The sequence below is a fragment of the Xyrauchen texanus genome, chromosome 18, assembly GCF_025860055.1.
Source record: "Xyrauchen texanus isolate HMW12.3.18 chromosome 18, RBS_HiC_50CHRs, whole genome shotgun sequence".
NCBI lineage: Eukaryota > Metazoa > Chordata > Actinopteri > Cypriniformes > Catostomidae > Xyrauchen > Xyrauchen texanus.
In genome coordinates this window covers 10,257,459-10,284,558 of record NC_068293.1, presented here as the reverse complement: position 1 = coordinate 10,284,558, position 27,100 = coordinate 10,257,459, and the positions used below count along the sequence as shown (strand labels likewise).

Here is a 27,100-nt window from a genome sequence, read left to right as displayed (position 1 = left end):
GCCATTGACTGTGTCAGCATACATCCCTTAACACCCTATGTGATCTAATAATGCAAGAAATACAGCACAGTCTGGAATAATTTTGGCAGGTATAAATCATATGATTTCTTAGAAAACAATAAAATGAAGAATTTGTCAGCATGCATTCCAGCACAGATTTTTGCAGAGATGGGGGTTTCAGTCCGGGAGAAAGGCCTTGGAGCAGTTACACATTCATACTTCATTAAGTTAGTTCAAAATTAATGGACTCCATCATGGTTCACTTAATTTAGGAAAGGTCACTCTACAAACTCATTAAGACCTTATTTAAAAATCATGTTTGGTTTTTATGATTATGAATAATGAGGTCTAATTTAATGGAATCTGAAATGGTCTAATAGGCCATTAGAACAGTTGTAGAGGTCTAACATTTCGACTTAAGCAAAGAGCTTAAAGGATCTCATCATTCAAAGGTTTCAAATAGGGCATCTTCATACAGCCTCTATGCTATTAATGACTGTACAAATTAGTTTTCCATTATTAACATGGTCAAATGCAGAAACACATGTTAAACAGGAGTTATTTGCAATTTGAAGGTACTTTATTCATTAGAAAAACAAATCAAAGCATAAACTGTACATTTATATACATATTGTATTGGTGAGGAACCTTTTTAAAAACATGTTAGTGGTCTGCACGGGCCTTAAAATGAAACCCGAACCAGACCCGCACACAAGACCGTGTGGCCCGACCCTACCCGGTCCGAAAGATACCATCAGATTTTAAGCCCGAACCTGTCCCCGAAATTGCTTACTATCTTATTTCTTCTCCTAGAATAAAATCCTACGAATATACATAATCCTACTTGACAAACTGACCCGAAGCAGGCACAAAACCCATTGTGTTTTCAGGCCTGGGTCAGGTTGCAAACCTGTTAAACATGTTGAGAAGATGAAGTTAAACAGAAATGCTGATAAACATACTGTAGTTGCCAGTAACACTGCTTTACATCTCTTGACCACAATATGACAGCAAATATGTGACTTTATGCAAATAAGAATTCTCATCAACTCGTTTTAAAATGATTTGTAACAGTAATTATGGAACAAATATGCATGTTTGTCACCTAAAGGGATAGTTCACCCAAACATTCTCTTAATTTACTTACTCTCATGCCATCCCAGATGTGAATATCCCTGAAGAATATACCTGCTCTGTATGTCCTCACAATGCAAGTGAATGGTGACCAGAACTTTGAGGCTCCAAAAAGCACATCAAAATAATTGTGTAAAATAATCTGTACGACTCCGGTGGTTTAATCCATGTATTCTGAAGCGATATGATAGCTGTGGTGAGAAACATATCAATATTCAAGCCTTTTTACTAAAAATGTCCACTTTCACATTCTCCTTCTTTTGTTTTTGGTGATTCACATTCTTGGAGCAAATCACCACCTACTGCTTGGGGCTGGTCAAAAGTGGAAATTCATATTAAAAGGACTTAAATATTGATCTGTTTCTTACTCACACCTACCATATCACTTCTGAAGACATGGATTAAACCACTGTCATATGGATTACTTTTCTGCTGCCTTTATGTGCTTTTTGGAGCTTCAATGTTCTGTTCCCCATTCACTTGCATTGTGTGGTCCTACAGAGCTGAAATATTTGTCTAAAAATCTTCGTTTGTGTTGCAGAAGATAGTATGATACAGTTTACACAACTGGAATTTCATGAGGATGAGTAAATTCTGAGAATTTTTATTTTTGGGTGAACAATTACTTTACATTCATGGGTTTTTAGCGAGTTTCTACATTTTGAGGATATGAAACCAAATAAAAAGGCAGTTTAGTACAGTTGTACAAAACTGCCTGAATGTACAGTTCCTATTAAATTTCCATTTTCCATTCAGCCCCTCATTTTTTATACTTCATAGAGGATCATTGTTGGCCTCCATCATAGAAACTGGGTCCCCCATATTGGCAGACCAGTATATGTGTAGAGTAAGACCCTAATGAGATCAGAGACATTGCAAACAGTATGAAAGCTTGAGCATCTCTCTGCAGCACCTGAAGACTATTCTTTTCATTCACCGTACTGATGTGGCCCGTTGTGTCTCATTCAATTTAAATGTGACCATTCTGAACCTACAATTTTGTTTTGTTATCTACCAAAGAGTACATCCAAAACGTAGTTAAACGGTCTCAATGGTTGCACTGTTTCAAGGTTGATAAGTAAAGACTTATTTACATTATCATTATCATATCAACAAAAATTCTCATGCAAGATATTTTCGGTTCAGTTTTGGAGAAAAATACTTGAATGAATGCATATCAAACCTCACTGTGAAGCAAAGTGGTTTCCATAACTTACTTTCTAAAGCCATGCAAAACCTAGAGACATAAAAGTACACATAATGATCATCATATGAGTTATATGACACATATTTGAGATGATTAGCCCTATAACAAATGGGAAGACTCCCATGCAGTATATCAAAATCTTCAAAATGTTAAGCTACCTACATTTAAAGAATTGATAGGACAATTCATTGCCACAAGTGCAATAGATAGCACCCTTTAATTTAAAGGTGAAGTGTGTAAAGTACTTGCCACTAGCAGCACTAAACAGAATTGCAAAAAAAAGAAAAGAAAAGAAAAAAAAAATGCTTCCCCTTCAACAACAAGCAGGTAGTCCTGTGGTCTGAACAACTGCCATTAAGATGAATGGAAATGCTAAAGGATAGCTTTCTCCAGGCATAATAGGTCTCCGTGGCATCATTCAAACAGACTGCAATTCTGACTGATGCCTCTAATGGTACAGCAACTGGACACTACCTTTAAACCCTCTTTACTTTTAGTCCATGATTTACTCTCTACATCAGACCATTTAATCCAATTATAGACCAGTGGCCAATTGCATTCTCTACATGCCTATAATAAGAGAACGTTTCTTTGTGACATTTGTCCTTCATTAATAACTTCACCATCCCCATAGACCTCCCAGCTCCCACTGTATGAACTCAGTCTTTGGTGGCAGACAGTTGTGGAGCGTGATGAAGTTTAGTCCACTCCCAGAGCCTTTAGCTGTCTCTCGATATCTGCATCTGAGATTGTGGCTGCTTTCGATTTTGCTGGGGAGGCGCCGGGGAGGTTCTTCCCTGCTGAGGGGGCTCTTACCATCTGCGCAATAACAATAAGAGTCGTTAGAGCAGTAAGACTTTACATTTCTCAGCTCACCTGGAGCTAAAACTCTATCAGTATAAGCCTCAGAGTTAAATTGTCACATAAGGGGCCACATTTAAAGAGGCACTAATCAAATATGATAATTGCTTCACCCAAATGTTCTACAAAACAGAGTCAAAGCATTTTATTTGGGTAGAAACATGAAAAAGAAGCTGCGGTATATAGAAATGCGAGTATCACATTTTGGCCCAGGGGAATACACATCTGGTGGAATCGGAAACAATGATTGTGCATCTCATGAATCTAAAGAAAGGCCTATAGTAAAAACAGGCACAGCCAGATTCCAGCATCTGCTAACAGTAGCCGCTGGGGCTGTCTGTATGAGAAACATTACAGAGATTTTAAATAGCTTTGGCACCATTTAAAAAACCTTTCATATAAAACTCTAAACTCACGCAGCTAGTCTTTCATTCAAAAGCAGCTATTGTGCCTTTATAAGGGTTGTAAATGTTTCCTTTCACAGAACTCAAAACCTAAGATTACTGTGACACTGCACAGTGATCTCTGGAATACTTGATTCTGATTGGTTAACTGCAGCATTCAGAGGTCAAAAACATACTGCATAATCTAGTTTATTTCACACTTATTAAATGGCTACTTATGAACGTCATGTCATCATTTTCCCTTCTGTAATAACTACAGTGATTAGCAATACATTATAAAGTGAAAAGAAGATTTTTACAGTTTCAGAAGGTCAATATATTACGTTTATTATTGAATAATATAAACAATGGTAATGCACTGTAAAATATACAGGCATCAAAATTACATCCCGTAAAGCCTGAAACGTGGTTACCATATCTGTTACGGTGAATTTCTTGCAAACCACAGCTGCCAGTTTTTACTGTAAATGTAACAGAATTTTTATTATTTACAGTATATATATATATACGCTTCCATTTTTAGAACACAAAGAAATTTTTATTCTTGAAAGATATTGATGCTTCCTTTCACCAAGGATGCACTGAATTGATCAAAAATACTGCCAAAATCATTAATTGCAAATTATTATTACAGTTTGAAATATTTGTTTTAAGTGGTATTTATTCAATAATTTTTCTTTACCCGTGATGGCAAACATATACTGTGTCACCTATTCCTTACAAAAGTATTCTCAAGTGCTAATTTGGTACTCAAGAAAAAGTTCTTATTATTAGAAAAATGTATAATTGGTTGCGCTACCATGAAGAAATCACAATACAGTGGGGTTTTTCCCCATATGCTGAGGTACTGAGTTCTTATAAGTTGCTTTACACTTGAAGTCAAATTGTGGTTTTAAAACTAGGCCAAAAGAAACACGATTCTCCTGAAATTCTATTTTCACCTTAAGTCTATTGTTTTAGAGATGAAGGCTATTCCATGCATTACTGTTTTGAAAAAATTATCTCCAACCAGGATAGTGAGGGAAGTGGATGGCCAGATGCACAACAAAAAGAAAAGTAAATCACAGTCTCTAGTTTGAGAAACAGACTCCTCACAGGTCCTAAACTAACAGCTTCTAAATGCCAAAGACCATTATAAACCTTATTCATGCAAGCACCATCTTTGAATTTGAATGGGAATGACAACAAGGCCGTGAGGGGTAGACTTCCAGTCTCTTTAATGACACGAACGGTACAAAGCTGATATTACACAACTCATGTTGTCTGGAGTTCTTTGTATACTCCAGACAACATGAATGATCCAAAAACACTTTAAACTGCAGTACAGCCCATTGAAGAGACTGTAAGTCTATCTCACAAAGCCTCACTGTCATTCCCATAAAAAAATCGAAGATGGCGCTAGCGTAAATAAGGTCTATACAAGGTCAATAATTGCTGCAAGAGGATTCTTGGACAAACAGAAAATTAAGAATAAAATATTTATTTAAATAGAAATATAGTCCAAACAAGAGGGGAAGCTCACACACAATGTGTAGAAAATGTCTTAAAAATGTTTTTGTTTATTAAGAGGCCAAAAAGTTCAAAAGTGCTCAGTGCAAAGACAAAATGTTTTCAATTCACATCATCATAAGAAATAGACATTTGTAACATTATAAATAGTCTTTAAACTACATAATGTGCATTGTGACTGCAACACATTCCTATTTCAGGTTTATTCTCATTCACGTATGTCCAAGTATTTTGGCTATTAAATGAACATACTGTACAAAACTAATATAATGCAACTTCCTAGAGGAGAAAATGTATCCTCTATGATATTGCGGCAATTATCCAGATATGGAATGAGATTAGTAAGCAAACTGTTATCAACGTCTACATGGCAACTGAATAATATAAGGCAAAAATAAACATTTCACTCAGTGATTAGTGAGACATATGATTGATTCAAACACTAAAAGTGGTTGTTCTGTATATGTATTATTGTATTACAGTTGTAATAATTAAAGTCTTAATTAACATTGTTTTTTTAGCATATTGAGATACTATTATTAAGGAAATTGTAGCATTAGGTAACATTATGTTCTTAATATAACATCCATCCCTTGCACACTTTTGGCTAGCGGCTGAGACAGGGCAGGGAAGTACAGTACAGCACGGTGAGTGAGTGTGACCCACTAGGACAGTTTAGTTTGAAGAAGAGGGTTGAATGGTTATGGAATTTAACACGGGAGTACAATACCAATCTGGGGCCGGTTACACCAGCTACACATAAGTTAACCTAGTATTGTGTAAATGGGCACCAAGTCACAATTTACGCACTACTAAATAATTGAGCGTTGCACCATTAAACTTAGGAAGGACTTAACCTTATGTATGAACTAAATATTTATGACCAGGAGTAACGAATGGAAAAAAAGCAGACTAATAGTTTGACATCAATGAGATCATGTTTTGTGTGACAATCAATGTTTGCATCAATCATTTCGACATACATTATGATGCTGACATTTACACTTGTTACAAGAGAGAGAGAGAAAAAAAACAACTTACTTTTAAGCGGCTCTTCAGCATGAAACCGATCTAACGGTGCAGTTTTCAGGGTGTGTCGCCCGGTGTGAAGTTTCAACACATTCAATATAAATTATATATATATATATATGATATTTAAATTAATAAATGTCTATTTATTGTATTAATAAATAATACAATTGTGTTAATATTTATTTATCACCCCTTATTTATTTTAGATACAGTTCCTATATATTGTTATTTACACAAGGAATATATACTATTTATTAAATCTACTTTTATTACGTATTGTATTTTAATGGGGATATAATTTATTACAGCTGACAGTTACGCGAGCAAACAAGATTTGAACATCAACCGTATCTAGATCAAATTTAAATTCACGGCTTTTTAACATTTCTGTGCACAAAATCTGAAGCCTTTTTTTGGATAAATTCAGGTAAACGTCATATTATGTGACTCTGCACCCCCTTATGCAGAGCTTACAACCTTCTTGCCTTAAGAACAGGTGGTGCAACCAAATTAAGCACTGACTTAGTTACAAACTAACTAGTAGTTACTTAGCTCTTAGTGTAAACTTTACGTCCTAACTTATGTGAGAACTTACGCAAAGCTGGTGCAACCCTACCCTGATGCGGATTGATAGAAGTGGAGAACCCGTCTGTGCGCGCGATGGTGTAAGGAACCGGACTATAGGGAAAAAAATTACGTTCAGTGAAAAGTCAAAGAAGATCACAATGTAATTGCAACTATATCAGATATTGTTAATAAACATGGAAACTCATTGCGTGGGCATTTTTGGCCTCCATATTTAGAATTTCAGGGATATATTTTTATTAATTTCGGTGGAATTTTTGCAATGAGTCCCCGATAATTTCCGACACTATTGGCATTGTATCTTTCTAATGGTGCGTTCACATACAACGCGAAAAAAAATTTGCCTCGCAAAATTGGATGGGCTTCTACAACAATTTATCTTTCCACCATCAACCATGGCCGTACCTCGTATCCCTCGTACATGAATGAACAGCAGCGGCAGTTTATGCAAGCTTCCGTTGTGTTGTGCAAAGCACATTATAGTTTATAAACAGAATTAGGACTTATAACTTTCTTCTTTTCAAAAATTCTGGAATATTATGTTTTATTGTGGTGAAAAATACCGGTTGCGAAGATGAATTCTTCATATTTAATCAACTCAAGTAAAAGTACTATGTTTCATTAATACTTATAAAAGTAGAAACAAGTACTTAAGCACTGTAACAAGAGTAGTTGTAATTCATTACTTTCCACCTCTGGTTCTGGTAATTTGGAAACCAGAAAGTATTTGCATTGAGTGTGATTTGGAGGATGCACTTTCCCTCTTTATTCATTCCCTCTTTTCCCTAAATTAATAAAATATGCATTCCTGTTGACCATTTTATATAATTTACAAATAAAAATATTATACAACTCTCGTTCATGGCACCACTCAGTGGACATTTCACCCAGAAACTGGAGCTTGTACATGCCCATCCGTTGAACAACACTTCCAGCTTCGGCCACTGGGGGCAGTGATTAGAATTTCAGAACGCACAGAACGATTTCAGCTGAAGAACATTTGAACTACTGTGGCTAAGTTCACAGTGTGATCAGTCTGTTATTACACAGCTACATAACAAATAAATGGTAAATACATAGACATAAAATATTGACTTGAGTTGATATTATTTTATTAGCTTACCTGTAGAGACCGTGGAGAGTTAGAACACACATCACAGCTATGTATAAAACACTGTTTCCCAGAATAGCAGTCACTCGTACAGTGATAGCATGGACAATGGTCTTTATTCAGAAATATTTAACCACCCACTGCTGTGATTTAATATAACTTTTCCAATGACAACATACTGGTATGATATTCAAGTCCCTTGTATCAGGGTGTCTCTCTCTTTACTGTATTCCAACCAATTCAAGTAAGAATACAATAGCTCATTGGTGCCCTCTTTGTATCTCCAAATGGTTTGATACTGACTGTACTGAAAACGGCCTTAGAGAACTTCTGTATTCATTTTATAAAACCTTTTAGAGATGGCTAAATGCTCAGGAGTTCACAGTTAAAGCAAGAAAATGAAAGCTGTTCACATAAGAACAAGGAACCAGAGACACAAAGTGCTGGAATTAGAGAGACACCATAAAACACATGAAGACTTTTTACGCTGTAGCTAAATATGAGTTAGCGAATAGACTGTTTTCTTTCCAGAAGCCAAGATTTTATATATATATAAATTAAACTAAAGTCAACATTTCATTCATGTTTATTTGGTAAGTAGCCATGAAGAAATGGGGATAATGCACAATCAGATGGTTATTATCGCAAAATATACCTCTTCGGGATGATTCAACGTGCCTCCGCTTCTCACTGGTGTCCTGATCAAACCTGAGGGTTTGTTTTGCAATAATGACTGTCTGCCTGCACATTATCCATTATGAGGACATTTGGTTTAATCACCAAAACACCAACAAAATGATCATGTTTAAATTTAGCAATTTAACGATCATTTGATTCAATAACAATCAGTAGGTATTGTACCTGCATGTACACTTGTACTTTACATAACCAAACTCACAAAATCCAAAATATCTGTACTATCTATCCAATGTAAGAGCATACATTCTGAGTAGAGGTCGACCCATATTGGTTTTTTCAGGCCGATGCCGATGCCGATCTTTTGAAATCCGGGTCGGCCGATGGCCGATTAATGCTGCCGATTTATTTTGGCCGATATGTGCTTGTTTTTAACCTCTTATTTGAACCTTTTATTTGAAAGATAAAATGTAACACAAATAATTACTTAAGATAGACAACATTTCTCAACAAATACATTTATTGAACACTTGACCAATCTGCACTTGTACACTTAAAATTAAAAATGTATAATGTAAAAGCATATTGTATAAATAATGTATAACAAATATATTAAATAAACAAAGCAGGTGTTACGAACTGCTCCGAGACACGAAGGTTGAGATCCAAATGCAGCTTTAATTAAGGGGCAATCCAGACAGGTAATCCAATATTCAGAGCATCCAACAGAAGCACAGTCATAACTAGGGATGGGTATCGTTAAGGTTTTAATGTATTACTATCTTACCGATACTGCTTATCGATCCGGTACTTTAACGGTATTCTTTATATATATATATATATATATATATATATATATATATTTATTACACAAATATAAACGGTATATAGGCACAGTGATTTAATTTCAGGAAGGTCTACTAAAATTACTGTTCAGGTGTGGTCTAAAAAGAAATCTAATAAAGTAATTAATTGTAAAATAGCACTGCATAGTTTATCATAGATAGATTAATGCTCATTAATGCAGAAGATAAGAGCTGTAAGTGATTTTCTCTTTGCCTTTTGTTGTTTGATTCGTAGTAATGGCTCAATCGTCAACATGTTCATTAGACTGCTTCCCCTTTAAGACCGAGTTCAGATCTAATAGGCTCCTGATGCAGCATATTTTCTCCCCAACTATTTCCATAACTACGTCCATTTAAGACATAAACTGTGTTTAAGTGAATCTCCAAGCCGGTCGTTTTGACATATTTTTGTGTATATTTGATTGTTTAGACGCGCACATGAAACCCAAAGTAGCCTATACTTTGCTTGTCTCTTTGCAGTGTGTTTCGGAGCGCGTGCCGCCTTGGGAACGGTATCTCTTGCGCTCTTTTTATTATTAAACGCGTCCCGCAATTTAGCAACTGTAGCTAGACTGCATTTTACAACAATCACCGATCGTGCTGATTCTGACGTTAAGTTTGAGTTTTAGGGAGAAATGTCAGTACCGCTGTGAAGGGAAGGAAATTGTGCTAGACAGAATGCGACTTATGTATAAATATTCTTTTTATAATCTTTAGAAGGCGAAATCTAAAATAAAATCAGAATAATATGACAGATCTAAAGTGTAAACACGCTACGTTTGAATGTTTAGTTCTGTCACTCATTAAGCAGGGCTCATGTTGTGCTCGCTGTTACAGCACCGCGTGAGAGATCTCTCTCTCTCTCTCTCTCTCACTGCGAATTGCTAAATTGCATCACAGACAAATGGTTTCATATTATTATACATAGAAATGGCTGGCGAGATAAAATAACTTTCTCTTTATAGCAATAAAGAATGTATTTTCTTAATTTCTCCAGTACCGACAGCAGAACCGATAACGTCCGAGCTTACCAAAGCCAGTCCTTCAATAGCCTATACTGCATTGGTATATTTTTATTACTTATTTATCTGCATTGAGTGACAACCCTCTCAAATATAAGACACACAAACAGAACAAATAAAAGTCTCAGATTCACTGTCTGTAATTGCAAAATTCTTGCTTACTTATTGTGACATGATAGCAACCCTTCTGCTGTGATAATGCAACTTCAACTACGCTATCAATATCCAAAGTAGCCGAATGTCATGTCAAGTATCGCGTTTGTCACGTTTTTTCTTGAAGTTGACAGTAACATATCAAAAGTTTTTAATTAAATCTAAAGAAGTTATACAAATTTAACCCTTACTGTTTTCTCCAAGGAACTTAGCTCCTTCCTTAGGCACTGGATGAGGTCTGCTCACTCTGCTGGAAAATGACTCTAGGGGCAGCGTGCGTCGAACACGTGTTCCACAACAACACTAGGCTGCCCACAGATGCGCCTGCCTAATAATCGGCTTGATATGCGTGGATATTGGCCTATGCCGATTATGTAAAAAATGCAAAAAAAATCGCCCAATTAATCGGTCGACCTCTAATTCTGAGAGTTGAACATAGTATATAATATACTGCATATTTTGCATATCCAGCAGACCTGCAGGTTTTCTTGACAGTAAGTTCTTACAATATGACCAATTTGACTGTTCATCATTTCAATTAAGGAAGATATAATTGTGTAGCCATGGTAAGGCTTCTGTATAAATCAAATCGACACCCTACTTCATTTGACACAACAGTTCTCTGCCCTTTGCCTTGCCCTCTCCTCTGATGCCCACCCCTTTGACGAGGCCCGCGCCCATATCTTTGACCTCTCTGATGGGCCTCTTGCACACAAAGTCATTGACTGGTTCCTATCCATTTATATCTTTTCTAATCATGAAAGTGATTAGAACAAAAAGGGAGAGAGTGAGAAAATGTCTCACCTTTCCTGAGATCTCAATGCCGATTTCATCCAGCATCTGGTTTACAATGTCCTGACATTCCTCCTCATCACCAGATTCATCAAAGATCTCATCCAGTGTATCGTTGACTGTGGGCACACAAACAGTTGTACAAGTTCATAAAAGTTGATTAAATAACCTAATCAATACACCAGTGGTCGAAACTGGTTTCGTTTCAGGACACAAGATAATTTTTTGTTTAATCGCAAAAAACAGCTCCAAAGTACAGTTTGATTGGACGCACAGCCTTTGGGCCTTGTTTTTCCCTTTCAGCTAAAAGCTGATTAGTTTATTTATTTTTGCAATCCTTACTTTGCAGGATTTCTTTTCCTGTCAGTGACCCTTCAGATCAGATCCACCAGGTAAGTTTCACTGCTATAATCAAATCAGACGCAGGCATTTTGAGAAGAAAAATAAAATCAAACTCACTCATGTCTTCCGTCATTCCCATTTTTAAGTTTTCCTTTTGGAAGTCCTGCATCGTTTCTAGTGTCTTCTTGGGGTCCATCCTTTTATTGACAGCCTGCATAGTCTAAGAGACAGAATCAGTTGAAGAACTCAATCACATTACCGAAGACAAAATGGCGCAGCCTTACGGTGCACAAAACGGTGATCAAAAAATAGAACCACTGACAAAAATCCACCATGGATGAATACATTTAGAATGCAGCTCAACATAAATCTAGACATTGCATCATTTGGTGGGGAGGGAGGTACGATAAGTAGATAACACAGAACATAAAAATAGGTCATGTGGAGAGAAGGCTGTTTTATTGTCCCTGTGGGTTTCTATCAATGTGGCAGGGCAGACAAAACAGGAAGAGTTTTATCTGATTAGAGAGAATTATTTACGCACAGGGTCTATGACAGCCTCATTATCACCAATGTCATATCTATTACACTCGATACAACCCTATGATTGACTACAAACCCCAGGATACATTAACAATCAGGTGAGGAAATATTAATAGCTTCCTTCTTCATACTGTGTAAATTGGGAGCAGACAGAATGAGGGTGAATTCCATTGGAAAGTCAGCATTACTATGCCCTAATCACTCTAAAGTGCAGAGTACTTGAAGTGATTACAGTCTACTATGTGCACAGCAGATACATCCGTCATGAATCTATACTATACTACTGTCACTTAATTTTTCATTCGAATGTATCCTTGGAAATGTAGCATTTAAATTCATGTTTATAAATTTAGATTTCGTTTTTTTTTTTTTTGTGGCAAATAAAACTTTTATTGTTTTGATCAAATGCGAACTGTCTCGCAATGTTGTGCTAAATAGAGATGGGAATTGTAAGGAATTAACAAATCCGGTTCTGATTCCTCTCATCGATACCGATTCCTATACGGTTGCATTAGCGATTCCTACTACAATGGACGCGCTGTGTGTTTTGTGCTGTAGATTCAGTACAGTGCTAATTTGCGCAGCAGGAAGAGTATTATAGTACAGTGTTCCGTCTGCTTAGGCGAGTCACGACAATCGTACGGTTTCATTATTTAAAAAATAACAAAATACAACAGGAAATGGTTCCCAACCCTTGTGTTAAAACATGAAAATAAGTAAATATGTATGGTATATTTTCAGCTTATAGTCCTTTGATGCATGAGAGCAATTGAGGGTTTTAAAATCCCAGGTAAGATCTTGAATTACTTCAGGTTTGAATCGTAAGTATAGGATCACATGATCCTACACTGAAAAGATTACTTTCTTAAAGTGACCACTGTATGTAAACTTTGCTAACAGCCTTGTGGAAGGGGCCTACGTGAAGGCATATGGTCACTCACTCTTGTTTTAACCCTTGTGTGACCTTCGGGACATTTTTGTCTTTTTAATTTTAGTTTTTTCGATCATTTTGGCTGTGACCATGCCAATGGCATATATTTTGCCAAAGGTGTGTATTTTTGGGGGAATTTTGATATTTCAAACTCAGTTACTAAAACACATCTACATCACTGTGCACACAAAATAGTTGCACTCAGGAAATTCAGGACAAATGTCCCTATTGAAAGACATCAAAACTGCAATATTTGATCCCATGCCATTGAAGTATAAAATCATAAATTCTATTATATTTTGATTTCATTCCAGAGCCCTGGCTTCAAAAATATATATTTTTTATATTTTCCACCAGATCACACCATTTTTCTCATGTTTAGCCTATGGAGCAAATACATTATTTTTTCCTATTTTCTGGATTATAGAGCACTGCAGGCCAATTGAATAAACGATGCAGCTAAAATTGTGTGGGTGTGTTGGTATGGATGTCAGAGTGTGTTTTGAATCCGTGTTTGTATAAAAAAACAACAGTGGCATTTTGTAAACAAACTGGCATCGAAGTCGGTGAAAGTGGAAAATAAAATTAATCAATATTATTTTTAAAGCAGTTTTTGGGCGTGGACATTTTTGTCCTCCAAGGTGAGTTGTTTTTGTTTTGTTTTTTAAATCTGACACTGCACAAAAAATAGTAATGCATCAAAATCAACATTGTTGCTAATCACTGACATATCCCAGACTGTGATAATCAATTTTCCCCTTAGCATTTAGTGTATGGAAAAATATATATATATATATATATATATATATTAGGGATGTCCCGATACCACTTTTTCCACTTCCGATCCGATTCCGATATCAGAAATCTCAGTATTGGCCGATACCGATACGATACAGTGTTGTTTTTTTACATAATCAGTTTATAATATCTTTACAGTATTGTGTGGAAATAATTGGGTGTACTCTTTAATAGGCTATGTAAAGAGTTAATGTGTTAACTACACATTATTTCAATATAAATGTATAGCTTAAGAAACACTTTATTATTAACTAGCATACTGGCACTCCCTGAGTTCTGATTACACGCACCTGCATATCATTAGTGGCTAATCAATGACTGCATAAATAAATACCCCGCTTTCGCACACTCTCTCTCTCTCTCTCTCACACACACTCACACTCACACACTCTCACACTCACTTTCTCACTCTGTGCCTGTTCTCATCGATAGCATTTCTGAGACTCCAGAACTTTCTACTATGTCAATCATGTGTCTTCATTATTGCCTGCATGTATCATAAAATTGTTTTGAGTTATCTCTTTCATCATATCTATACACTGTCTGGATATTACTTACCTGCTGTTTGCCACTCTGCTTAACTGAATTTACTCACAATATTTACATCACTGTTTCAATCCTCTGCTCAATAAACCCTGCTACTGAGTTCATATCTCTGCCTCTCCGTGAGTCTCCCGTGACAGCTTTAACTTTTAAACCCTCACCCTTTTTATTCACAGTTTAATTCACTTCTTAATTAAATTCTGGTTAAATGCACTTCCTGTGCCTTTCTAAGTCCATATTATAAGTGAACCGAACTGCTGAGCATCTACATCTGAGATGTTCGTTTGTAGCGCACAAATATTGTGCACGGGTGAAGGCTATAAATAGCCGTGCGCGTGTGTGTAAAAGCACCATTCACTACCGTGCTGAAGCTGCGCGTGCAAGAACATATATGTTTACTTATTAAACACAGCCTATTGCAATTCACAGAGCTATCACGTGGCTTCAAGTGGCTTTGAATAAAATGCACTAGTCATATGAACCGCTTTAATGGTGTTTTAACAGTTCTTTTATGTCATTTTTTAAGCTTGACAGTAACGAACATGACTAACACAGAGTATCGGATTTGGGTCGGGCTCGTCGGACCGATACCCGATCCATCTAAAAACGTCAGTATCGATGCAATACTGATCTAGGTATCGGATCGGGACATCCCTAATATATATATATATTTTTGTTTTTTTCATAAAAAACAACAGTGGCATTATATAAACAAACTGACATTTAAAGGGTTAAAACCCTGAAAATGAATGAATATTTGGTAGTTATGATCAGCACTGATTTTGGGATGGGCAATACCACTTATTTTCTTTTCAATCCGATACGAATAAAAAAAAAAAAAAAAGAGCATCAAAGATCAGGGGTGCAATAACATGCAGTATTTTCACAAAGTTTAATTGATAAGTTAAAGTTAAATGTATATACATATATTTACGTTTAGCAGCTAAATAAATATGCAGTGCAAATTATAGTTTCTCCAGGGATGCTTGTGTGTCAGATGCTGGAAATGTCTCGACCCTTACTGAAACGGAGGATATGATTGGTTAGCAAATATTCAATCGCATCTGAAATGAACTTTCTGATTGGTGGATCAGCTCAGTCGAACTGTCTGTCTTGCCAGTACTCCCCAGTGCATCTCCGTGCGAGTTTAGAGAGAGAATCTCTGTAAAAAAATAATTTATAATAACAATAAAATACAATTCACTCAACGGTGCTGCGGCATCTTGTTAATAGAATGAAAAAGTTCTGCGTCAAAAGCTCGTTGTTCTGGAACAGTTCCCATCCAAGTATTTGCTAATATAGCCTAATCCTTTTTTTTCACTTTTAAGCTTATGTTATTGTTCGTGGTCACCAAATAATAACGTCCCTAGTTAAAAAATAAATAATTCATTTAGAATCTATATTTTTGTGTGAGGATCAATGTTTTTTATACAACATCAGTATCGGAAGTAGAGATACTTTTAGGATCCCTAGATGTTGGTTAAAAAAAAAGAACTCATTGAAAGTGGAAAATAATATTAATATATAATATTATTATGGAAGTTTTTTGACATGGACATTTTTGAAGGACCTTTTCGAAGACCTTTTTTATTAATGCACAAGGTTTAATGCACTACCTTATAAGAAGCACCCCCTCCCATAGTATGCCTTCAATGGCACAAAAACGGTAACTGAAATTTGCCCTAAATCTGTTTTTTAAATCTGAATTTAAGAATAGCCTGGTTTGGAAGCAAAAGGGAGAGGAAAACTACACCCCATTTCTCCATTTTCAGCAAAAAAGATTCTCAAGAGTCAACAAAATATGGATAATAAAAGAGTGCAGGTAAAGATCCTGCCTCGTGTTTCACTAATAAGGAAAATGAAGACAAAGAAAAAACACTTAATTTACATTAAATGCCTTGCTGATTGATTAGTATTACACTGTAGCACAGCAAAAAAATAAATACTGTATGCTAATTTATTCAATTGCTCCAAGCTCCAAAAAAGTAAAAGTGCTAATTTTTCAAACTCGGTTCAAGCTATCATGGAAAAACTCCAAATGAGTGATAATGAGTACATCGTGAATTAGAACATTGAAAAGCCATGTTATGGTCTCTTTCTCAGAGCAGAGCAGATATTATAAAACTGGGTCAAATAATACCACTGAAATAAGAAGCTTCTCAACATGGTAATTAACGGCTGTTTAAGAATTCTTTTGAAGTACTTTGCTGCATAAGAGATTCTGTTTTTGCGGTGCTTCCTGACAACACATCAGACTAAATGTAAATAATAGAAAGCGGTAGTCAGGCAGATCCATAAGGAGGTATGGGGGTCTTACCTTTGCTGTGGTAGACATGGCTCCAGCCATCTTCATCTGAGAATTCATGACCTTGGTCTGTGTGGACATGGAGGTGACCTTAGAGCTTACGGCGTAGGTTCGATTCTTCTGTTTTCGAAGCTGTACAAGTTGTTTGGCTAATATCTTGCAGGCTTCGCTGTTTCCAGTCTTGGCCATTTTCTTGATTTCCAGTTCCTGTTAAGAATAAACAAACAAGCTCCGTTTACAATGAACAATGTGTGCAGGACGCACTGTTGGATCACCACTGCTATGTATTGGCCAATTTTTTTATCAAACTGATACCGTTAACATATCGACCAGAAGTATAAAAAGACCATTATAGACCTTATTCACGTTAGCGCCATCTTTTATTTTAAATGGGAATGACAACGTGGCTGTGAGGGATGGACTTACAGTCTCTTCAATGGCACGTAAGGTATAAAGCTCCTAGATCACATCTGATTTCACACAACTCATGTTGTCTGGAGTTCTTTGTATACTGAATGTTCTTGGACAGATATTTTATCAATAGTTTGTCCAGGATCCAAAAACACTTTAAACTGCAGTACAGCCCATTGAATAGAGTGGAAGTCTATCCCTCAAAGCCTATTGTCATTCCCATTAAATATGGCACTATGGCAAAGATGGCACTAGAACTAATAAGTTCTTTAAAAACAGATGGTTTATTAACACCAATTTAGGTACAGTTATTGTGTTGTATAGGGTAACAATCAGCTTCTCTCTGCTTGTTATATAATCATACTGGACACAACAATTCGTGAAGCTCACTACAAATATACTAGAAAAAAAAAAAAACCTGCTGAATTACATTGTAAAAGGGACAACAAAAAAGTTTCTTTCTGCCATTTTTTATCTGGCAAAGCTGAAAACCTTGTCATACAATGTACCTGAACTTCTGAGTTGTTTCTGATCTTGTAATGTTATAACAATTGGTAGGAAGTTGGTTTTACTGATTATAATGGTCGCATTGGAATATTTCTAGAAATGTTTTTAATTATTTATTTTTTCTTTCATTGTGCCAGTCTTGTCATGCAGACCTGTTAGACAACTAACAGATCAAATCTAGTAATTTACAAAAATTATTCTACAAAAATAAAACAATTTTTATACCTTTTTGTAGAGGTTTTACTGTGGTCATTGAAAAACATCATTGAAAAGCAAAACAGTGATCTGATTACAAAACAATTACAAAAAATTGGTGAATTACTGATCTAGCTAAAAGAAACAAAATCGATTGATTCACTACTGGAAAAGCCAGCAATAGCAGAGATGCTCAGCACTGTACCATAAACAGCTGAAAATGTTGTCATGTGTTTAGACCCAAATGTCTGTCTTTCTTTACAATAGTAAAAGTCTGAAAACAGCTCTATGCCCTGAGGGATTTGGAACAATTAGTGTATTTCTGATGCAGTGTGTGAGTGTATGTTTGTGTATGCAGAATTCTCTACAGGGACTGTGATATAGTCAGGGCAGCCCATCAACATTAAAGCCTGACCGTCCCTGCACTTAGAAAGCCTTTCAACAAACGCCATGTGCAGTGCATTTTAACTGGTATATAATTATGATACAGCTCTCTCTGCACACAGTGTGTTGTTTCTTGTCACTGAAAAACATTGCAAGACAAGACAAATATATGTCAGATAAATATTCTTTTCTAACTCTTAGCATCTGGTGTGACTGAAAATGTCAGCTTATTTGAGACTCATTTACAGAAATCAACATGATGATCACCTAATGGTGGCCCAGTAACACAAAATGTTATTGATGTTAACATAGTTTACTAATCTGTTAGCCAATCAGCTCACTCAAATGTGACATGTTAAGACAAATGACTAGCTTGGTGTAAGCTGATTGGTCCTTTGACATGCAACAATTTTGAATCTCTTTATTTGTCATCATTCAAATGGCTTAGTTTTGCAGACAAGCTGTTTCACTGAAGCACGCTGCTTGAGTTTTTTCTCTGAATATACAATTTGCTCAGGTGGTTGCTGGGGCTGCTTCTTTCAGCTTGAATGGTAAGGTCTGCTTATGGCCAAGACACATTGAAGTCTTAGCCAATCTTACACATAGCCAAATCTGTCTGGAACATATTGTTATCTTATGTCATTAGATTAAATAAATCTACACACTAGTCACTAGTAAAATAAACTCTGGTCTTTCCTGGTTCAGGTACACACTATGAGTTAGGTCACTAGTTGTTTAAGCTATACGGCCAAACAGCTGTGGCACACATAGTAGTTTAGTTCATAAGCATTATGCCATTCGGCCAGTGGCCAAGGAACACCTGGCTAGCATACACTCGATGCATATGGCTCTTCTGAGCTGCTGCAGTACACAAGCCTTGGCGATACGGAGGTGGGGGGGTTGTGTTTTGTGGCTGTTAATTTTGAGCAGCTTTGTTGCTTTGTTGGGAGATTGTTTGTAATGACTATTTGTGCAGTAGCATGTTCACACATGCTCAATGTAACATGTCTTGCATTTTTTCTGATTGTGCAGCAGCAGCATGTCCACCTGCTAACTCTGTATGTTTGTATATTTTGTAGCAATAGCAAGTCTCCGTACTTGCCCTGCAGCAGAAGCAGCCAAGCAGATCTAGTCCGCCAAGACAAATATACTATCAATGTCATACCCACATTAACATGCTAAATATGTGCGAGAGTTGTCATGACTGACATCCATAAATCATCATAAAGTGATCATATGTCTTCAGAAGACTTGGAATATGATGCACAAGTTGCATGGAGTTATGATACTTTGGAGTGCTTTTTTAATGAAGTCCAAATACACTGACATAGTACTGAATTTAGCCAACAAAACTGGATTAAATCATTAAATTATCTCTTTTTGTTACCTGCAGAAGAAAGTAATACAGTAACAACATGAGGGTGAGTAAATGACCTAACTTTTATTTTTGGGTGAAATATCCCTTTAAGACAGTCATAATTCAATGTATAATCTAAATCCCAGAATATTTCTATTTAACTCAGCAGATCTTGTTTTCTCCGGTGTGCTCCTAATGTTAGTGCTGAGCAGCTAAACAGGCATATTAACCAGAACATACTCTAACGACGCACATTAGAACAGGTGCTGTGCTCCACCTAACATGATGCTTGCTAAGCAAAATGCAAGCAGCCACATTAGCTGCACTGACAAACACACAATCCTACAGCACTGTCCTACTTTAACACACAATCGCATTTCACTGTGACAGCTTCAGGTACTGAGAACATTGTGTATGTTTGCATGTCATGAACAAAATATGACTTAAATAGGACACTTTTTACTGTAACACCATGATAAAAATGATGTGCCATGATTATAATTATTCATGTATAGAGAGCTGTGCAAGATGGAGTTGTAGAATCAAGCCTATTAAAGATGTTTTATGGTCATGTCAGCCACTAGGCAGCACTTTAGATTGCAGAACTACAATAAAAGTGACAGACTGATGTGCTTAACAAAACAATCTGCTCCAGAGAATAGTGTATACTCAAGAAAATGCAGAAGGTCGTCCAAAGAACGATGGCGTGGACTTTTTTTTTTAGTTCTACATAACACTGCAGCGATGATCCACTTTAGCTGATTAATAATTATCATGCAACTAATATATATTATTTATTTTGAAGAAGTTTATTGGTGAAAAGTAGATTAAAAGAATAGTTTACCCCAAAATTTAAATCGTTTACTCACCCTCATGTTTCGTTTTCTTTCTTCAGTGAAACACAGAAGACGTTTCAATGTCCTAGCCGCTCTTTTTCCATACATGGAAAGTGGATGTAATTGTTTAAAACTAAGACCTTTTTTGGGTGAACTATTCCTTTAAGACAGATTTGGTAGCATTGCTACAGAGGCTATATATGGGCTTAAAACATTGAGTATATAAGTGTAAATGAAAATATGATTTTTTTTTTAATATTCTTGACATGAAGCCTTACAGAATATCATTAGAAAAAAGACAAAAAGGAATGTGTGGTCCAGCACCAACATTACCACACAGCAGCTATATTTCAATATAGGTCATATAAAAAATAAGAAAAAGCTAAATCTCGCCTAATTACAATAAAGATTAACAAAAACGACCCCCTCTCGGGAGGCAATTATGCACATTAGAAACAATAAATTGAAATGGGGTGATTGAGAAGAACGTTGAATTCATCAGAGCTTTGCAGTGCGCCTGCATGAACGCTCTCAACTCATCCCCACGAGTATTAAACATTCTCTCTTAAAGCCATGAAGGCCACCAAATCTACTGGTTTCTAAGAGCAATTAATAGGATGATCACAAATAAGTTAAATTAACCAACTTCATTCTTTAAGAGTTTGATGCAATGAGATGATATCAAAGAGGGACGACCTCAAATAAGCAGCGAAATGTGAGCGGCTGGAAGGGAAGAGGTTTTGTCACAACAGATATGGAAGTGCTTTGCTCCACTTACCATTTGCTTCTCCTGTCTCTCCAGGGCAGCTCGGTCTCTGGTGATTTGTCTCTGGGTGCCTCTCAGCTCTTTGGACTGCTCTTTAATGATATCTGTGACAGGATGGGGTGAGGAGGATCATGCAATAACACTGTCTGGAAAATCCTCATACAGTTCATTGATCCGAAACTATGAAAAAAAAAATGTTGTCCTGCTTTCTCTCTCTGCCTCCTCCAGTCTTTCTCCTTTTCTCCCACAAAAGAAATTAAATGGGTTTGGCCAACTTAGTATATCCCACCCAAACCATAAGCAAATCTTTAGCTCTGTGTCTGACAGAACTTTTATTCATGGTTTACCATATCTTTACATTTTCTGGGGGTGGGGGTGGGGGGGGGGGTGTGCTTGCCCTGAGTTTTTTGCCCTGATGCTAAGGTGTTCAGTATGGTTGCTATGTGGCTGCTTAGTGTTCCAACCATCTCTAAGTCTCATGACTTCAGGGGCCAGATTCACATAACGTTCTTAAGAAAATTGTTTTTTTATTTCAATTTGAATTTTATTTCAAACCATGCAAAGGTTATTACAAAATGTAAACAATAAATGTTGTTTTCAAGATTTTTAACATGATGACCAATCATGCTATAAATTTCAAACAGATAAAATACATTGCACTCTCTCTACACAAACTTTAGAGTCCATAGAGACTAGAGGTAGAACTATGGTTAATCTGTGCCTATAGTTGCTTTTTGGAAATATTGGTTATCGGCCACAATCTGCCGATAATTTCAGATGCTAAGACTGTCCTTTTACTTTAGTGCATACAACTCAAATTGTGCTTTTGGGTCAAAGCAAATAAAAATTAAGGAGAGGGTCAGAAATATTATGCATTACAACATTATAAAACTAGCTATACTGGCAGCCAAAAGTTTGGAATAATGTACAGATTTTGCTGTTTCGGGAGGATATTGGTACTTGAATCACCAATGTGGCATTCAACTGATCACAAAGTATAGTCAGGACATTACTGATGTAAAAAACAGCACCATCACTATTTGAAAAAAAATATTTTTGATAAAATCTAGACAGGCCCCATTTCCAGCAGCCATCACTCCAACCTTATCCTCGAGTAATCATGCTAAATTGCTCATTTGGTGCTAGAAAATCACTATTATATCACACTGCTGAAAGCTAAGTGGTTCGTTAAATGAAGCTTAATATTGTCTTTGTGTTTGTTTTTGAGTTGCCACAGTGTTCAAAAGACTAGCATGTCTTATGGTAAATATTAAGTCAAAAGTGGCAAAAAAGACACATCTTTCTCTAGAAACTCATCAGTCAATCATTATTTTGAGGAATGAAGGCTATACAATGCTTGAAATTACCCCAAAAAAAACTGAATATTTCATACAAAGGTGTACACAACAATACAGTCTTCAAAGAAAAAGTACAACTGGCTCTAACAAGGACAGAAAGAGATGTGGAAGGCCAGATGTACAACTAAACAAGAGGATAATTACATCAGAGTCTCTAGTTTGAGAAATAGACACCTCACATGTCCTCAGCTGACAGCTTCATTGAATTCTACCCGCTCAACATGTTTCATGTACAACAGTAAAGAGAAGACTTGGGATGCAGCCTTATGGGAAGAATTGCAAAGAAAAAGGCACTTTTGAAACCGAAAAACTAAAAGAAAAGGTTAGAGTGGGCAAAGAAACAGACATTTGACAACAGATAATTCGAAAAGAGTGTTATGGATCTTAAACCCATTGAGCTTTTGTGGGATCAGCTAGACTGGAAGGTCTGTGCGAAGTGCACGACAAGCCACATCTATGGCAAGTGCTACATGAAGTTTGGGGTGAAACATAAACTGGACAATCTGACAGCTAGAAAGCCATGGATCTGCAAAGCTGTCAATGGAGGATTTTTTTGATGAAAACTCTTTGAAGTAGTTTAAGAAGTTCTGATTTTTTTTTCAATATTTAAAATAGTAATATTTCACGTTATTAATGTCCTGACTATACATTGTTTAACATTAAAAAAAAATTATTGCAAGGTGCTTGCTGCTTAAAACAATAAAGATACAAAATGCACATTTATCGTTATGATTTACCAGTGTTGAAGTATTGAATTTGTTGTATTAGACAAGGCCTGGTAAGTTCATGTGCGTGCTAGTATAATCAGACAATGTCAAAGAAAAAAATTAAGACATTCTTAAAGGGATAGTTCACCCAAAAATTAAAATTCTCTCATTATTTACTCATCATCATGATATCCCAGATGTGTATGACTTTCTTTCTTCACTAGAACACATTTGAAGGAAAATAATCTCAGCTCAGTAGGTCCTTAAAATGCAAGTGAATAGTGATTTCTCTTTTAAAGCTCCAAAAATCCCAATCAGTCAGCATAAAGGTCATCGATACAACACCAGCTGTTAAATTAATGTTTTCTGAAGTGATACAATCACTTTTGGTGCGAAACATTATCAATAATATAAGTATTTTTTTTAACTATAATCCAATGCTTCACGAGAGGGCGGAGTCCAAGTGGTCTCTTGTTTGACATACTCGCATTAGCATGGATAAAGATGTAATCTTACGTTGTCCTCTCGATTTAGACATCCAGGATAAGCACACAAATGCACCATTGTGAGTAAAGAAACAGATAATAACAGATATAAATCAAAACCAACCAAGCTACTGTACAGTGTTCATCATTCTCACTTGTAAACAGCACTGATCTTCCGGGTGTAACTCACGTGTGTCAGTTCTCGCGTGTTTCAAATGCCAATTTGAACATGAACAGAAGCATGATTTAGAGTTTAAAAAAGTACTTAAATAATGATCTTTTTTGCACCAAAAGCGATCGTATTGCTTTAGAAGACGTTCATTTAACAGCTGGTGTCGATGGATAACGTTTATGCTGACTGTCTGTGATTTTTGGATATTCGAAAGTGAAATCTCCATCCACTTGCATTTTAAGGACCAACTCAGCTGAGATATTTTTCTTCAAATGTGTTCTGGTGAAGAAAGTCATACATATCTGGGAGAGTAAATGATGAGAGAATTTGAATTTTTGGGTGAACTATTCCTTTAAGAAAACACTTGAGAATTGCACTTAGGAATATTCTTAAGAACTTTCTTATTGGCACAGCCCTTCTCAAAAATCCATAGGTATTGTTCATGTCTGTAGGACAAAACTCTTCATTGTACTGTATGCATTCAAAGTGCTCAACATACAACATTTAATATATAGTTGATGCTGAATAGAGCCTGGGACTCTGGTGCTGGTGGGATTTACAGGCCATAACGGCAGTTCTGTGAGTCCCACCACAGTAACATTTTCCAGAGAAACAACTGACCAGCTGCTCAAGTGGAAAAATGTAACCACATTACACTCCTCCAGCACGTTAAGTACATTGCATCAGATTTTTAACCTTCAACAACAATGGTCCTTAAACCAGCGAGCTTGCATTAAATATCATTGCTTACTTTTTATCCATATTTCAGCTTCTTTTTTAAAAAATAAATGGTCAGAATCTTTGGTCAAGTAAATCTTAAATGACAAAGTACATTCGGTGACCTAAACTGATTGTGTCAAAAATAGACAGCACTTAAGTGGACAATGGATAAAGAGTACTGAAAACAGTCACTTTTGGATCTGAAGTAAAATAATTGTACTTTTAAAGGACTGGGCAGACATAAAACCAAAATACTGACGTTTGTTTGGGGGTAAGGCCTGAAAGATCATACATTGAGGGGACAGGCTCACTAAGGATGCACAAGAGAGCGGCAGCTACAAAGCCTAAAGGGAAGATACGCTCTCCTACACAGCAATCATCCCACCTGTGCCCTCATGAATGCCAATCATATTAGCATAAGTCATAACAGCCCACGTGGTTAAATGGTCAATATTAGATGCCACAGAGGTTGCATTAGAAGGACATTGGTTTTCAAAAACATAAAGTTAAGCAAAAAAAATGATGCTCTAAAAATTCAAATATTCAGATGAAAATGAAAGTTTCATGTGTATTTGTTGAGGTAATCCTGTGTCATTTTGACAGGCCCTCCATAGTAAAATATGCTGATTAATTAAACAGACTTATGATTCTAATAAACTAATGGAAAGATTAAATTTAATTTCAAAAGAATAAGATTGACAACAAGTGAATGAATGAATAAATTAATTAATACATAAATGAAAAAAGGAATGTTAAAAAGGATGAATAAAAACCAAAAGAATTGGTAACAGAGTTAAATTAAGTTTATTAGAAGGCAATTAACACAAAAGAAAAAAAAAAGAAAGAAACAGAAAAGCCAGTGCAAGTTAGTTAAATATACATTTACAGTTAAAATAGTAACATATGAAGTTGCGAAAGCATTCTAAATATACAGCAATCATGCGAGAAAACAAGTTCACTAATGTTGGGAACAAAATGGAAAAGAGGAAGAAAGTTGGATACAAGTCACAAGAAATGTCACAATGAGTTTTCTGAATATTTGTACATAATTATCAGCATTTTGTTACTTGCCCTTCCCTAAATCTTCATGGGATAGTTTGTGTACACTTGTGTACGTAAGTCTTACGTAAAAGATGACGTGTTCGAAAACGTCTTATTGAGGGAGGGTTATCGTCCACAAAACTCGACGAGCTAAAGCAACTCTGCCATCTGAGAGGATACTTTGGCACGTTGACTCTCCGCTCACCTTGGCACCAAGGTTTGACACAAGGATGGCAAAGGCTCAGAAATGATGGGACTTCTTAACCAGGGCAAAAGCATTACAACGTAAGTAAAGATTATGATTCTTTAAAATGATCTTATCACAGTTTACCACCTACTTTTCCAGATAATCATTTGTCATTTTTTACAGTCTATCATGAATGAGTTATTTATCAGAGTCTATGCATTTGACCTATAATGGCTAATTGTGGCAAAAATAAATGAATGAATCTCACATTAAAATGACTACAATTTCTAAAGAAATAAAATAAAAAGTCTAACCGAAAATATCAGTATGGTAAAAAACGGCTTGATAATATGCATGAATGAGTGCTTTTATTGTAGATATGTTTAGTCTTATGCACAGGTTCATATACCTGTAAGGGTGTTACTTTAAATGATGCAGTGATCAATTGAGCCTTGAGGAAGGGCAGGTTTGTAATCAGAGATGTTCTGATTTCATTTGATCCAGTGTTGCTCATTGAGTGCGTGCTGGAATACAGTTGTGGATGAAATAAACATTAATAATGAAGAGGCGCGCGCTAAAACAATACAAGCCTACTGTCCTCATTTCCCATAATAAAGAATGTAGTTGCAACAATGGTTTAATTTAAAACGGTCTGTACAGCGAACACAATGTGGTCACTGACTAATCTTGGTTGCATGCAATATTGAGTTTTATAAATTGTTAAATGTAGTTTCTTATTCTTTCTTTTTGGCAAACTTAATTTAGGTGCTGTTACTTTATTTTTTTCAATGCATAATGTCACAAGCAAACGTGATTAAATAAAATCGTTTGTGTCATAAACTGAAATTAAGTTTAGGATGAACTGTTAATTCAAAAACTTCAAACCCTCAGGCTAAGCTTTTCCGAACAGACTTGCTGTGACTTCGCTGTCAAAAGAAAACAACGTCAAAACTGTTGTAAGAGGCAGATACCGTTTCAAAAAATGCAGCAGGCAGACAGGTGTACATTAGAGATTAGGCAGTGAAAAACATTGTAATAAAAACAATTAACGAACAAAGTGACTTACCGTCGACTGTCTTCTTCTTAAACAGAGATGCCATGATGACTTATACTTATATATACTTATACTTGGTTTTACTCTATGATTCAATATCAAACTACCTTATTTGAGCGCCGCCTAACCTCCCTGTCAGGAAACCTGGATACTATCGATCCACTCCA

The 27,100-nt window shown here is 36.1% G+C and overlaps 1 protein-coding gene across 1 annotated transcript; it reads right to left on the bottom strand.

Moving 5' to 3' along the window:
• Positions 1–570: 570 nt before the first annotated feature.
• LOC127659074 (charged multivesicular body protein 2b) lies at positions 571–27,100 on the bottom strand. Its single transcript, XM_052148706.1, has 6 exons — positions 26,946–27,100; positions 21,222–21,313; positions 16,766–16,960; positions 11,751–11,853; positions 11,304–11,410; positions 571–3,160 (listed from the first exon to the last, which is right to left on the bottom strand). Exons 1-6 carry the CDS (start codon positions 26,977–26,979, stop codon positions 3,041–3,043), a joined length of 651 nt encoding a protein of 216 aa, XP_052004666.1. The 5' UTR covers positions 26,980–27,100; the 3' UTR covers positions 571–3,040.

Excerpts from the sequence above, each read along its gene's own strand:
- LOC127659074 (XM_052148706.1), bottom strand. The coding sequence starts at position 26,979 with ATGGCATCTCTGTTTAAGAAGAAGACAGTCGACG. Across the intron at positions 21,314-26,945 it reads TAAGAAGAAGACAGTCGACG|ATATCATTAAAGAGCAGTCC; the intron begins GTAAGTCACTTT and ends ATCCTGTCACAG. Across the intron at positions 16,961-21,221 it reads AGAGACAGGAGAAGCAAATG|GAACTGGAAATCAAGAAAAT; the intron begins GTAAGTGGAGCA and ends TATTCTTAACAG.